This window comes from Anguilla rostrata, chromosome 15, assembly GCF_018555375.3.
Source record: "Anguilla rostrata isolate EN2019 chromosome 15, ASM1855537v3, whole genome shotgun sequence".
Lineage (NCBI taxonomy): Eukaryota > Metazoa > Chordata > Actinopteri > Anguilliformes > Anguillidae > Anguilla > Anguilla rostrata.
In genome coordinates, this window is record NC_057947.1 from 22,199,585 (window position 1) to 22,214,235 (window position 14,651).

The 14,651-nt window shown below is 37.6% G+C and overlaps 1 protein-coding gene across 3 annotated transcripts in view; it reads left to right on the top strand.

The window, feature by feature from the left end:
• Window positions 1-14,651, top strand: part of LOC135240717 (contactin-associated protein-like 5) — a 149,855-nt gene that overhangs the window by 93,501 nt on the left and 41,703 nt on the right. For all 3 annotated transcript variants that reach the window (XM_064310597.1, XM_064310598.1, XM_064310596.1), the window contains one exon: window positions 10,667-10,814. In XM_064310597.1, coding sequence (XP_064166667.1) covers window positions 10,667-10,814 — 148 coding nt within the window. The remainder of the gene's footprint in view (window positions 1-10,666; window positions 10,815-14,651) is intronic.

The window sequence follows — 14,651 nt, forward strand, 5'->3', positions numbered from 1 at the left end:
AAAAACACTGTTCCAATGCTGCATATTCAGAGATGTATGTATATTAATTGCACAGTATTTCTGTCATCGCATGTCAAATGATCTTTAGTACTGTCTGTGATTTTTTTTAGAATGAATGGGCAGCATGTTACATTTTGAAAATGTGTGAAATTTGTAGACGCACATCAGTCATAATACGTACTATATGTACTGCTTGCAAACAAGCAAAGATTTTGAATGCAGGCATTAACTACTTCCAGCTAGAAAGCTGGCTCTTATCATTGTAATGTCAGCTGGCTATCTTGCTAGCTACCCTGCCAACAGCAGGGATGATGTTAATGAGCGAGAACATAAGCCAATACTTAGGATAAAATAACTCCCAATTAAAATGAATGTATTCTGCCATGCCACTTGTATTCCCGCGGCTACTGACAACACAGCCTGTAATGGGAATTTTTCTCATTAGAGCAATTTGAATAAAATGTTACTTGGATTTTATTAAGCTAACAACAACGATGAGTGTAATTTGTCAGCCCTGCTAAATGAGTGAGTAGAAATTATGCATATATGTCCAGCATACACCACATACTCACATATTAAGGTATGCAATACTGTCAGTGTACAGTACATACTTTAAGCGCATAGCATGTTGTTTGTGGTTTCAGACACAGCCGTAGATGTTCTGTGTCGCTTAATTTGTTTACTCCAGTGGAACGGGAAGCCATGTCAGACCACACCACAGTTCCCTAAGATTGAAATAAATTGTTAAAAGTAGCATGTTAATGCAGATTTATAATGATTGTGTTGGATTTAATTTAAAATAATTACTATTGGTGTGAATAATTGTCACATACAGTATATATTCTGAAAATAAAATTACTTGTTAAGCAATTTTTTTTCTCTGCAATTGTATTATAATATAAAAACACAATTTCTGCATTGTGCATATGATATAGTTCATTGCTCATAGTGGTTATTTTATACAGCCTTCTGCTCACATCTTTGTCAAGGGTGGGAATAGTTTTGGGTGACATTAAATATAATATTGGTCAATGTGGATCTAAGGGAGAATGTCCAGTAGTTGCTTCTGTACTGTGCTGCTATGCCCTTTTCTGATGGATTTAGTGGAAGATCTCTCATGTAACATATCATTTTCCATAAAGACCATAGTGTTTACTGACTAGAAGGCATTTGCTACAGAATTTGTTTGCCAGTCGGGCCTCTGGGGGAGGGCTAGAATTTAAATGCCTGTGATTTCCTCAGCTTTCCCATTAGCCCCAGCATTTACATTCTTAGCACAAACCGAGACATTTGAATGCTAAAGGTATATGTGGAAGTCCTAGAATAAACCAATCAATTTCACATTGACTTATTCAGTGAGTTGCCAATATGAAGTATCGTTTCTGCTTCCTGATCCAAAGGAAATATTGATTAAATTGCATTGTTCCGAAGGCCATTTTTTTTTTTATTTTAACAGGCATTGACAGGGTGTCTGGGTGTGTTCAGTGTTGCCGTTTTGTCATTTCACCTGTCAATTTAGGACTTTTTGAGAAGCCTCGTTCTTTCCGCGTAATAAGATTTTGTTGTGTAGGTCGGCTATTGTCAAGATCAATGTCATTGACTCTCTGCTTACACAGAAATGGAATTCCAAGACCTTGGTAGAAAACAGTGCCTGCTAAAAGTCACATTACACATCAGCAAAGGTCAAACAAATTAAAAGCCACATATGGACATCTCTCCTACCCTTTTATAAATTGAAGGAGTTCAGGTGAGGTTTATCTGCCTCAGTAAAAACTTATTTCACAATCCATTATCCCCGTCAAACATAATGCTTTCTTGTTATGAATTCCTCTCTTCCACATTCAAAGGATATTGATTGGCCACAGACAATACCACCTGCTGCGGAGATGACATTGTCACAATCCAGGATAGTAAGACTGCACAGGAATACTAAGCATCTTAGTGAGCTTATGAATTCTTAATAAAGCATTAATAGCGACACAAACATTATAAAATGGATAAAAAATATTTCAATTATTCACTCAGATAATAGTATATCTGGATGAGGATAATAAAATATATGGATAATACATTTCCATATGCGAAAAGACATTTTGAATAGGAATGGAATTTATTGGCTGTGCATACCTTGTGCAGCATACTTTAATAACATGTTTACTACCATTTATTATTCGTGAAAGAAGTGTGCAGTTTTTTTACTGATTTGCAATGTGGATATTAAAGTATTTATAAGGAATAGTATTATAAAGTGTTACCAGAGGCCCATGTATCAAATATGTTCATCTACAGAAGGTAAATTGCTGGCTTTGGGATATGTTCATTAATTAGTTCATTTTAACACTGACAGTCTGGATCAAAGAAAATAAGAACAAAATAGAAAGTCTAATTTAATATTATTGTGTGAAATGTATCAGTGTGCTGATGCTAAATCCTGAGTGTGTTAGCTTTAATTATACACCACAGAAGAATAGCAATGAGTCATTTTTAACATTGACAAACGCCTCCTGACATTGAAGATTAGTGAGTTCTCCACTCAGGCCATTTCTCAAAACATGAAGTCACTTTTTATTATTATTATTTTTTTTTTTAATTTCAAGCTTGAGATATTATTTCTCATTACACAATTTGGCAGGACATTCATATGAATGATGCATTTCTGATTTCAACCATAATGGTACTGATATTTTTGTGAGAACAGATCTAAAATACCAACAGAAAAGCAAACCGTTCCTAATTACCAAAAATAGCTGTATTATTTTAATCAGTTTTAATCAGATGGCCTTGCATATTCTACTATTTAAAAAATAAATCTTCAAGTCTTAAATATAACATTATTGATAATATTACAAAAGAAAATGTAGCTCATTACAAGATATTTTAAGTTTGCACATGCTTAGAATTTAATTTTATAATTCATTAATGCTACTGTTGGATACCTGAATCTGTAGACCTCTAAATACATAACTTATGAGTCCAAAATCAAAACACACAATTTGCATGATTCTTAATAAAAAATGATTGTGTTTCATTTAACCACAAATCAAGTGGGAAACGGAAATAGGTCATGACCAATTTTTACCAGTTTAATTAAGGCGAATAGGTTTGTTGGATTATTTATTTATTTATTTTGTTTATGAGTCTGTTGTGTGCAGTCTGTACAGGGCTGGTAATGTATTTCCACCATAAAGATGAACAGGTTTGGTGAGTAACCTGTGGCATGTGGCAGACACAGGCTGTTGCAGGGTTCATATTCCATCAATATGAACGCACCACTGACTCCATTCATCCCCAGGCTACTGATCTGCTGTGGTGGCGAAGCAGCATCACTCACTGAGAAGGATGAGAATGCCTTTAGTGCCTACTGGCTTTCGCTCTCGCTCACTCTCTCTCTCTCACACACTCTCTCTCTCTCCCCCTTACTCTGTCTCTCGCTCTCGCTCTCTCTCTGTAAGCCACACAAAATCAGACTTTAGCAGCATGTCACAATATGCATACTGTACCACATGATTATCTTTTTGTATCCCTTGATTGTTTCTGGGAATTTTTCTTCCAATAGCTTTTCATTTAACCACTCTTGCCACATTAAACTCATTTAGATTCTCCTTTTCCCCATTAATTCTGATTCATATTTAACATGTTGCATCTGAACACATTTTTCTCAGGATTGTGTGATATTGTAAGTGTCGTAATGTATGTAAAATCCCCCTGGACAAAGCTAACCACAGTCTGATTTGATTTCAAAGATCTGTGCTCTTTAACTGCAAGGCAAAAGAATATCCCCTTTTATTCCCCCAGAAGAAGAAAGAAATCCAATATTTATATTAGTTCCCACTGTAGTTGTGATTTTCAGATGAAATTTATAGTTTAATGCCACGGGGGCATACAATCTTATCAGTTCTTATTTGAATTCCCACAGCTCTAGCCAGACTGTTGATAATGTCTTTGAAGTTAATGGAAGCGAGGGCACTGACTCATGGAGGAGGAAAGTGCAAGTTGTTCAGAACTGAAATATATAACTGTACAAGATTGTGGGCCATATTTACTGAGGATTTGTGGGGCTTCTATAGACGCTAACGAATGAAATAGCGTAATTTCTTTTCATATTTACTAAGGTTTGCACCTGTAAAACTAAACGGAATGCAGCATCCCTATGCATATGTGTTTTGGGGCATTCTGTTGCTTGACCGCAAAATATTGGAGGAGAGAATGGAAATTTATGCATAAGACCTGCTACAGCTGATTCATCATGACTGGTGGCCACTGCAGTAAAGGTAATTGCGTCTGTTTTTTAACGTCTGCGAAAAGCGGGTGTTAACTTCTTTCCGGCACAAGATCAGCATGACTATTCATAAGAGGAGACACATCGCCCGCGTGTCGGTAGCGGAGAGTCGTGTAAATGTGACCGTTTTCAGACTTTGCTCATTTACTCAGAAAATATTTAGCCTGGCACTGTGAAATTTTAGTTCCAACAGCTCTGACATGTCAGTACTCTAGTTATTAGCCATTTCAATTACATTCATAACTCAATCGAGTCGGAAACAATTAAAATCAAGGTTGGTATGATTTTATTAGAGGTGTGGAATAACAGCAAATGAAAACCCCCTATAATGCGCATACACAGGTTTATTCTGCACATGCTAATATTAATCAAGGAAACGAATTTCCATTGGTAATGGTAACATGAGACCAACCATATCTGATTATGAAGCATGAGCCTCATTTATCAAGCGTTACATTTATGGAAACTCTGCCTTCGTTTGCAAAAGAAGAGAATCTTTTTAAAACACATGACACTTTCGGAACAGTTGCCTGTTAGAGAAGTTGCAAGACTGTGACTCTGGAGATGTTTGGCTATTGGGTATGAAATTAAACAACCTAAAATATTAAAACTGTCTTCTGACATTTTTATAAGATTTGTTAACATTTAAAAGTCACAGCCAATCCATTGCATCTATGGATCCTGACACCTGTCCAAAATCCAACTTCATCAGAGTTGGAGCGGTACAACAATGTTGCTTTCCTGCCATGTGCAAGATGCTGGCAGTGCATTTAAACGAACTTGCTGCGGCTGTGCTCATTTACATAACCAGTCTTTGTAAAATACCCTGCTTAACTGAAAACATGCCACAACACTGAATTTTTCAGTACTGAAGGTCATATGTGGCATGCTTAGTAAATATGGCCCTTTGTTCTTTGTGTGGATTAATACACAAAGTCTACAGCCCTGAATTAGGGGGTGAAATAATGCACTTATAAACCTGATGGGCCTTTGTGAGTCTAATAAAAAGAATGATTTGCATATTGGACTCTATGTTCATTAATCCTGCTGAATATGAACAGGAAAAGAGTTACTGGCTGAGAATGGGAATGCCTCTCAGAGAGAATTACAGTAACTGTGAAATCTGCTCTGCATTGCAAATTCAAATTACTTCTGACAACCTGGGGGGGGGGGGGTAAGCTGTGTCCACTGTTTTTTGACTAGAACAGTAAGTCCTATATGAAAAAGTGTGTGCAATCCAGTCAGTTTCTGTGAGGTTAAGTTTTTATGTCTGAGGATTTATACCTTTGAATTTAAAGATTTACCACAGAGTACACACATTTTTTTGGGTGGCTGCCCTAAAGGTATTCTATTCTTCCTCTGAGTTTGTCCTGCATGCATCCAGACCCATCAGGTTTTAATACGTGCTCTGTATTGGAAAAAAAGCACTACCATTCTTTTCCCAGTTTGTTCAGATATGGCAGTCGAAAATATCAATAACCAGTTTTGTAACAACAGTCAGAATGTATCAGCACTGGCCGTTAAAGGCATCCTCCTCTCTCCTTCATGTTTCGTTTTAAACTCTTATGTTTTACGCCTACTCTTTCTCTCGCTCGTTCTCTCTCTCTCCCCCTCCCTCCCTCCCTCCCTTCTCTTGTTCTTTCATTTTTACCTTTCACTTATCCATGTCCTCCCCAGCACGTATCAATAGCCACTGATTAAAAATAAGCACTCCAACTTGCGGAGGAAATTGAGGAAAGCCTAACTGCGTAACTGTGTATGAAAAGTTCCAGAATGAAACGAGCCCTGAATGAGCAATAGGAGGCCATACTGATTCAGTGTTGATCCTACTGTTAAAGCCAGTGTTAATCCTCCTTCTTTAGTCTTATTCTTATTTTCTGCTTTTAAATGACTGTTCCAGTTTTAGTCCAGTTCTTTTGTTTTATCTGTTCAGTTGTTATCTGTATTGCAATGAGGAACATCTGTTCTTTCAAAATGTGGGTGGTTTTTAAAAAATCTTTTTATTTTTTTTTACAAAAGGATTCTTTCTCTTTGAAGAACAGATTGCCTCACATTCTTGCAAGCATGATACCAACAGATGCTCTGTGCTATCTTTACTCTAAAGCTGAGAAATTAGACAAATAGTTTTGAATAGCTAAGAAAGAACAAAAAGTGGAGTAGACATTCAGTTAATTTTACTCAACAATGCCAGGAAACAAATTCATAGCCATGCTGAAAATATGCACAAAATGTGTGGCAGTGATCATTCAGAACCGTAGCCCCACCCGCCCCTCAGTAAGTGCAAGGGATCATTACTGCAAAACTGGAAAAACAATTATTCACCACACTTCCCAGCAACCAACCCACCCATCCTATTTATTTATTTATTTATTTATTTATTTATTTGTTTATTTGTTTGTTTGTTTGTTTGTTTGTTTGTTTGTTTGTTTGTTTTACATTCTGGAGTTTCACACTCACTGAAATTAATTCCTGGCTATGCTGCTGACAAGCACAAGAGTCTAAGAATGCTGCATAAAATGACTGATCATTGCTTGTGACATTATTCTTTTCTCAACCAGGTAGTGTGATTGAACCCTTGTGTATTTACAGTCAGTCATTACTGTACATAAACAGAATGTGCTGTAGTTTCTCCTTGGAGGGAAGGAATTGTGGAGGTTTGGTCATTTGAATATTTGTTCTTGTAAGTCTTCAGATTTCAATATGATATTTATCAAATGTAATGTCCTTTCATGCTTTCTTTCTGAAGAATCATGTATTAACATGACTTGTCAGTCATGTTAATACAAACAATGGTGTCATTTGGTATTACGGTGCCCCAAGGTTGATGCCTTCCCACTCTGGCATTTTGTGATTTTTTTTTTTCCTTCTGCATTCATTTACATGGAAAAGACAATCATTTTAACATGTTAAATGTGTTCTCAAAAGATAATGTTGCTGTAAATGTCATTGGAGTATGGAATATTGCTTGTTGATGTGCTTTTGTTTCATGTAACCAACCCATGTGGCAACCAACCTGCAAAACTGATTTCTTTATGATTTTTCGATGCATAAGACTAGCAGAGACGAGAGAACGCTCACTCTATGAAGATTTCTGACTCAGGATGCACAAGTAATATTGCCAAACAAACTGCCTAAAAGTATTAATTAGTCAAGAGAGCAGTGAGAAGTATAAATTGAATTGTTTTTGGATAAAGAAGGGATGATGAAACCCACTGTGTGATGAGGATCTGACATCTAAGGCCATTTCCACATCTGTGGGGAATTCCCCTTGAGACTCATCTCTGCGTCTGATGTCATTGTGGGATTCTTCCATTGTTCCTCCTTTGGGTTGGCTCTCCAATAATATACGTGGTTGCAATCAAAGTCATTGGCATCCCTCTGGAACTTTTTCACTACTTTTTTCACTCTTCTTTGATTTCTTTCTCTAAACTATTTTGTGCTACTCTAATTACTTCTTTAGGTTTGCTAATTGATTTCTGAATTTAGAGTTTCTGGTAATTTCTCCCAAAGTTCATTTGCTTCTTTTATGATTGCCTCTAGGCATTTTCTTTTTAGGAACATTTTGTTTGTTATCTCACACCACTGCTGGCGGAATATTTCATTTTCTTTCCTATCATAGGCAATTTCTCAGTTCTAAGACCTCTTGTTCAGACCCATTTTTGGGTACCATCTTCAAATGGCCTCCAATATGATTTACAGACTTGCTTCCAACATAAGATATATGATTAATTGTTCAGATCTGGCAGCCCCAAAAAAACCCATACCTTTCTTAGTGATTTACAGGGTTGCAGATGCAACTCGTGCACCCAGTTGGCTTTCCAATTGATCCCAAAGGTGTTGGATGGGTTTCAAGTCAGGGCTCTGTGCAGGCCAAGTTCTTCCAGACCATTCTCAACAAAACCATTGCTATATGAACCTTGTTGTTTGCCCAAGGGGCATTGTTATGCTGAAACAGGAAAGGGCATTCCCAAAACTGCTGGGGAAGCATAGAATCATCTAGAATGTGATTGTATGCTGTTGCATTAAGATTTGCCTTCCCTTGTCTTCTGTGTCTGCTCTGAACAACTAAATTAGCCAGTATTTTCTCTTTTGGGTTTTCAGCTGGTTTGTCAGTGAAAAGATTGGCAGTTCATTTATGATTGGGAAGGCCTTCCTGCCAAGAGAGTAAAACTGAAGACTATGCCAATGGTGGGTTAACCCAATGCAACACATTGCATATGGAACTCAGCTCATGGAGTGCTGAATGACAAGAAGCAACAGCTGGCAGTTCAAGCTTTGGCAGCCATGTGTGCTCATCTGCATTCTGTGTGTTAGTCTTGACAGAATTTTGTGAAGAGGAGCTTACAAATGGAGTTCAATCAAATCTAAATTGTGGAGGGATGCTGAACAAGGAAACATAAAATGTTAAAAATTGACTCCACAAATGTTTATCCAGTAACCTTTTTAACAATACATTTTATGAAGCAGCCTTATCATGCAGATCAGTTTGACTAAATTGGATTGGGCTTAGCTAGTACTTGGGATGGGTGATAACTTAGGAACACTCGGTTGCTGATTGAGTGGGTGTTGGTGGGAAATAGGGTCAACTCTTCCCTCTGGACTAATCATAAATCCAATGCACCAGAGCCATGATGGGGATACTGTGCTGTAGGAGGCATAGTACTTCACATCTGATTGACTCTTAGAAATTCTGTAGCAAAGTCAATATCAACAACCTCAACTTATGTGTGTTCTGGCTGCCATGGATTAGCCATGAAGGGTTCCACAAAGTTGTGGTGTAGATTGTGATTTATCACACCATGTAAATGCTGTTTGTTCATTTATTCACGTTGTTGGAGTCATTGCCATTTTCCTAACACTAGGATCCTGAGGTGCTGAAAATGCATGTCACAATATGGCTTCAGAGCCCGCAATAATGGACTTCAATAATGGATGTAATTTAAAAGAAAACGCTCACCGTTAAGAAGGGAAGTGTTTTGGTAGCACTGCATGAAAAATTGGAAATATTAAAGTAAAACCCATAGTTTCTGTTCTGTTTTTGTTGATGTACAGTTAAAGCACACTAGGGCCCTGTATCCAGGATTACTGAGTTAGCTGGATAAAACTTGGAACCCTCCCAAATCTGGAACATGCACTGAGGTAAAAGGAGTTGTTACAGGTTTTACTCAGCGGAGTTATCCAGCTAACTCAGTAATCCTGCTTTGTAATATACCCTCCAGTTATATCCCCAGTGTAATAGTACAGATTTTGGAGTTTCACCGCCCCAACCAAACTCCAAATTGAACTTCAGAACACACAAAAGTGTCAACCATGGGGGGTGCGGGGCGGGATTTTTCCCTACACAACTTCCACCTACAAACTACATGGCTACGTGTCTGCACTGTGCAAACAACAGCCTCGTTTGGTGCTTTTCTCTATAGGCAAGAAAGAACTAGGCTTTTTACATTTCTGTCTGAGGCAGTGGAAATAACAAGTGCTTGACTGATTTAATGGCTGTTTTTATAGTCCCATTAAAATGAACTCATAAAATATTGATTTTACATCCAGTTTTTGATGAGCATTTATGAATAAAACAGCACGTGAGGCTGTTTCTAATATCAGTGACGGTGTAGGAATTACATTACATTTTCAGATTTTCTAAGGGCATAGCATATATCCAAATATTTTCATAGAATGTTTTTTGCAGTACATTTTTTTTTACATCTAATTTATTAATGTGGAGTACATTGTTAATTTCAGCATGGAGGGAAATCCTGAACCTTATTCCAGGTGAGTGGGCAGGGACTGGTTGCTGTTGTAATCACTTGATAGCTGGCGGTGGCTTCATTCGATCAACACACCAAAAATGGGGCCTTTTGTCATCTCACAAAGGCTGGACTCTGTGTTTATATGATGTATCTCCAGCCTAAAGGTTTTATCTGAAGAATATGTGCATAGGTCAGTGTTCAGTCAACAAGTTTTTTTTTTACCTTCACAAACAGTTTGGCTAGCCAAGCAATTAGCAGGGTTTGGGTTGATTACATTTTATTTGAATAAATGAATTTAAATTGAATTTATGAATTAAAAGATGCCCATAATGTTCTATGGTGATTTTCCTATCAATTTAGCGAATTTCATTCAATGTCCTGTATTGAAAAGGAATTGACCCAACCAATCACTGACATATTTTTAAAGACAACTTCTATGAAGCCAAAACAGGCTGTTATATTATTTGACCTTGAATGCTAAGGACAAAGGTTGATTGAACCTAGGCCTATGTGTGTATAAGGGTAGGGTACGAAGTACAGCTACATTGCTTACATGGGTCATTGTTAAGCCTTGAAAGTCATCAGAATGAGGTAGTTCACCAAATAATTACGCTGTCCAATTTTTTCCTTCTGTCTCAAGATGTTCCAGGGCAACACAGATGCAGAAGGTGTGGTCCACTACAAGTTCCCCCAGGCTATTAGGACCCGGTTCCTGCGCTTTGTTCCGCAGGGCTGGAACCCTCAGGGCTGGATGGGGCTCCGGGTGGAGGCATACGGCTGTGCATACAGTAAGTTCTCTAGAGCTGACCTTGGGAATTGAGATGATCTGATGGAATATCTAGGGATCAGCTTCCTCATGCAGGTTTCCACATACAGGAAGCAGTGTTGCAACAAATGTGTAATTTCAATTCTTTCATTTAGAAAATTATTGTTATTGATACTTATACTCTGCAATTTATTCTGGACAGAATGACAACCATCCAGGCATGTTACTAGTCATTTGCATGCAACATGCCTGGAATTTATTTTTTTCTCATTTTGAACCTTTAGAAAAAAATGAAACTGGTTTTGGAACATTCTTGTAATAATATTATCTCACAACAGAAATGGGGATCTAACTAGAATTTAAAAAATTTCAAGAATGTTTCAAACATTTTTTAAATGTTATTGTATTTGGGTTTCTCTCTTCTGACCATGTGTGAGAATCTTTGAAACCCAATCTTCTAAATCTTTGAAACCCAGTTTTTTTTTTCTCTCTCCTTAATTTCCAGTGTAAACTGAAAGCAGCTTTGTACGTGTATTCACATAGAGTTTCTTAAGGGAGAAACACAGGCAGCTAGGGTTTGTAATTGCCTGAATGCATAATGCTCTAGCACCTCTAAGTTATTCTGCATAGATAGTGGCTGATATCACTTTTGTTCTGCAAGGAGTGAGACAAATGATGCATTGTTTCTGCACTGTCTAATCTGCTTAATCACACATACTGAGTCTGCCAACCGTGTTTGCTGACCTAAAATCTTTTCCTTAGAGTAGAATAGACAATGGATGACTGATCAGCTTAACATCAGAATCATTTTGAGTTACACTGAGGATACATTAAAAAAACCCAGGTACCATAGTGAATGTATTCAAAAAGCAGCACTACACAAATCACTCTGCATTTTCATTGTTCTGCAATGGCATTTACAGTTATCCTTTTTTGCAGAGCACAAAATAAAGAATGTTTTTATTTTATATAAACATAAATGGGTTGGTAGTTAAATTTCAAATTGTTTACTGTTTTTATTTTTTTATTTTTTTTTTATCATTGCACCAGTTTTTTTTAAAATATAGTCTTTGAAGAAGTACACCAAGCTCCAAAATACCTGATTAAATAATATAATATAAATAGTATAAAGAGAAAAGTTCTTTCGAAAGCAGAGCTCCAAAGTTAAATATAAATGTTATTGGAAAGTGTTACTAACTCGAAGGATTAAATGTCTTTTTCAATTTTTTGTTTGTTACTATTGGTGGTGTTGGGTTGTTTGTAGTTCTGTTTTTTTTTTTTTTTGCATGGGTGTACATGCAAAAAAAATGTTTAAAACATTGCATTAATATTTCACATGCTTTTCCATGTTTGGTGGGAGATTGTAGTTTATTTGTAGCTGAGATTGTTAGACATGGCAGCATTACATCTGTGGCTCGGATGAACGGTGATGTTGTGATTTTCCTTGATGAGATTGTGAAAGCTAACACAGAGATTGAGAATGGTGTTGCTATAAAAGACATGTTTGTTCCAGTGCTACCTCTCGCCTCACCGGAGAAAATAATTACTTTGTCCTGTGTTCCTCCATTCATTAGTGACAAACTTCTGATAAGAGAATTGTCCAGACATGGTAACGTTGTGGCACCAAATAAAAAAGTTTCACCTGGCTGCAAGTCGCCTTTGTTTATACACATTGTTTCCCATACAGGATGAGCTTATGATTTTTAGAGCTTTGATTTTTCATAAAAGAGACGAAGAGCTAAGAGTGGCATTCAAGTTCTGAATTGATGACTTTGATTACGTTTTATGTGTAACGTCTGAGTCTGTGTAAGTGCTTTGGCTGTGGTGGAGAGGGCCGTCTTAAGTGCTTGTCCTGAGAAAGCTCCTGGTTCTGGTGAAAATTCTAATGAAGGGACGGGAGGTCAGAATCAGACAGAGACAAATGGTGAAAAAAGAGGAGGACAGAATCAGGCTGAGACAAATAGTGAGGAAATGGGAAGGAAACAGGAGGGCAGACTCAGGCTGTGACAGGTGGTGAGAAAACAGCAGAACAGAAGCAGACGCAGATGAATGGTGAGAAAACAGGAGGACAGAACCAAACTGAATCGAATGGTGAGGAGATAGAATGTCTGTACTTCTATCTCAAAGATGAGGTAGTTTCTAATTTATCTAGTAATGCAGGTGAAAGGCAACAGGTTGTCAGTGTTGAACAGATGGATAATGCTAGTGGTGAGGGGCAGGTTGGGCCGGTTGAAAGAAAGGGTTATGTAAATTAAATGCTTAATGAAACGGAAAGCAGTACAAATGTGACAAGTGTGGCTGAAACTGCACTGACAGAAAAAAAGTGAAGATGTAGAAATGTTTGAGGATGAGATGGCACTTCATTTTAAAACACCGGGCTTTAAAAGAAAGTATGAAAGAAATACCAGTGGTTCACAGGCAAAGAAAGGAGCAATAAGGCCAAAAGGAAGCAGTTAGTCAGAACAGAAAACATAGGAGTTAAATTCTAGTATGGAGGAAGACTTTGCAGATAGTGACAGCCAAAATTGATTCTCTAATGTCAAAGTATTAAGTGTTTATAAAAATAAAAGCACGTATAGAAAAAAATAAAACTATTTCTACTCAAAACAAAAAAAAAAATATGCAAAGTGAGAAGGTGGAGGATTATTTTTCAGACAATTTTTAAGATTGTACACTAAAGGGGTGTATTGTGGCATGCAACAATTGGCGCTGAAACCTGGGACAGAAGAGTTGGACACAGGGAGATGCATGTTTATTTTTCTGTAGCAGAGTTGCTTTTAATGTGCACTGGTTGTATTTTTTTTTTTTTTTTGTATAGTATTTTTATTTATGGAATTTTTTCTGAAGTACTCCTTGGCAATTAGGATTATTTGTTTACTGAGAATCGTATGAAATGTATGAAAATTTAAAAAAAATTCTCTCTCCCTCTCTGTCTCACATATACACTCATGCACATGCTTTGTTTATACATTATACTTTGATGGACATGCAGGGCCTATGTAGCTCTTCAGAGTTTTTACTCTCGTACTCTCATACTCATTCAGTGCACTTCCCACAGAGAGCATTCAGTGTATGTGACAGAAAGCTCTGTATGTGGGAGTGCAGCTTCATTCTGGGACAGCTCACTGTCTTAGCCTTCACTTGCGGAACCTAAACACCTGCCCGGTACAGAAGAGGCTAATCCTGTGGAACGCAAAGAGAGAGCAAGTGCACGCGAGTTCTTGTGGTGATGCTGTGTGTGTGTCTGTGTGTTTGAGTGTATTTGGCACTGAAGCAAATCATCCTGATAATGCCAAAAACAACCCCCACACCTTCCGTGGTGCACCTCACCTTCTCTGTTTTTTTAAGCCGCAGTCAGAGTTTTAAAAAAAAGAGAAAAAAACCCTGTCGGAACAACTTGCAAAGACGTGAAAGCTACTTTTCTCGGTTGTCGCTCGCTAGTACTGCTGGAAAATAACAGGTGCACATGAGAGATTGTGTTGGGATTAGTGTCTGAATGAATTTCAAGTGACTGCATCTCACCAGCAAGCTCCAGTTTGTTCCATCCCTCTCCCCCTTGGGTTCAAATTTGGAAATAGCAGATGTATTTCACCGGTGCTTTGGCTCAACTGTGAGCATTTCCTCACCAACTGGTCCACTCGCAGTCAGCCACAGATGAACATTTAGAGAGCAGGAAGGGAAGAAAATGAGGGATTTAGAAGGTGGGTGGAGAGGAAATCGAGAAAATTACATACCACCTGAGTTACATTTAGGGGCGATGACACAGCAAGCATCCATGAACCCCCCTCTCAAAGGTTATTACTCTCCATCTGATGGCTTGACCTTCACACCTCTGGCTTATTTTTTCATTTACTTTTTT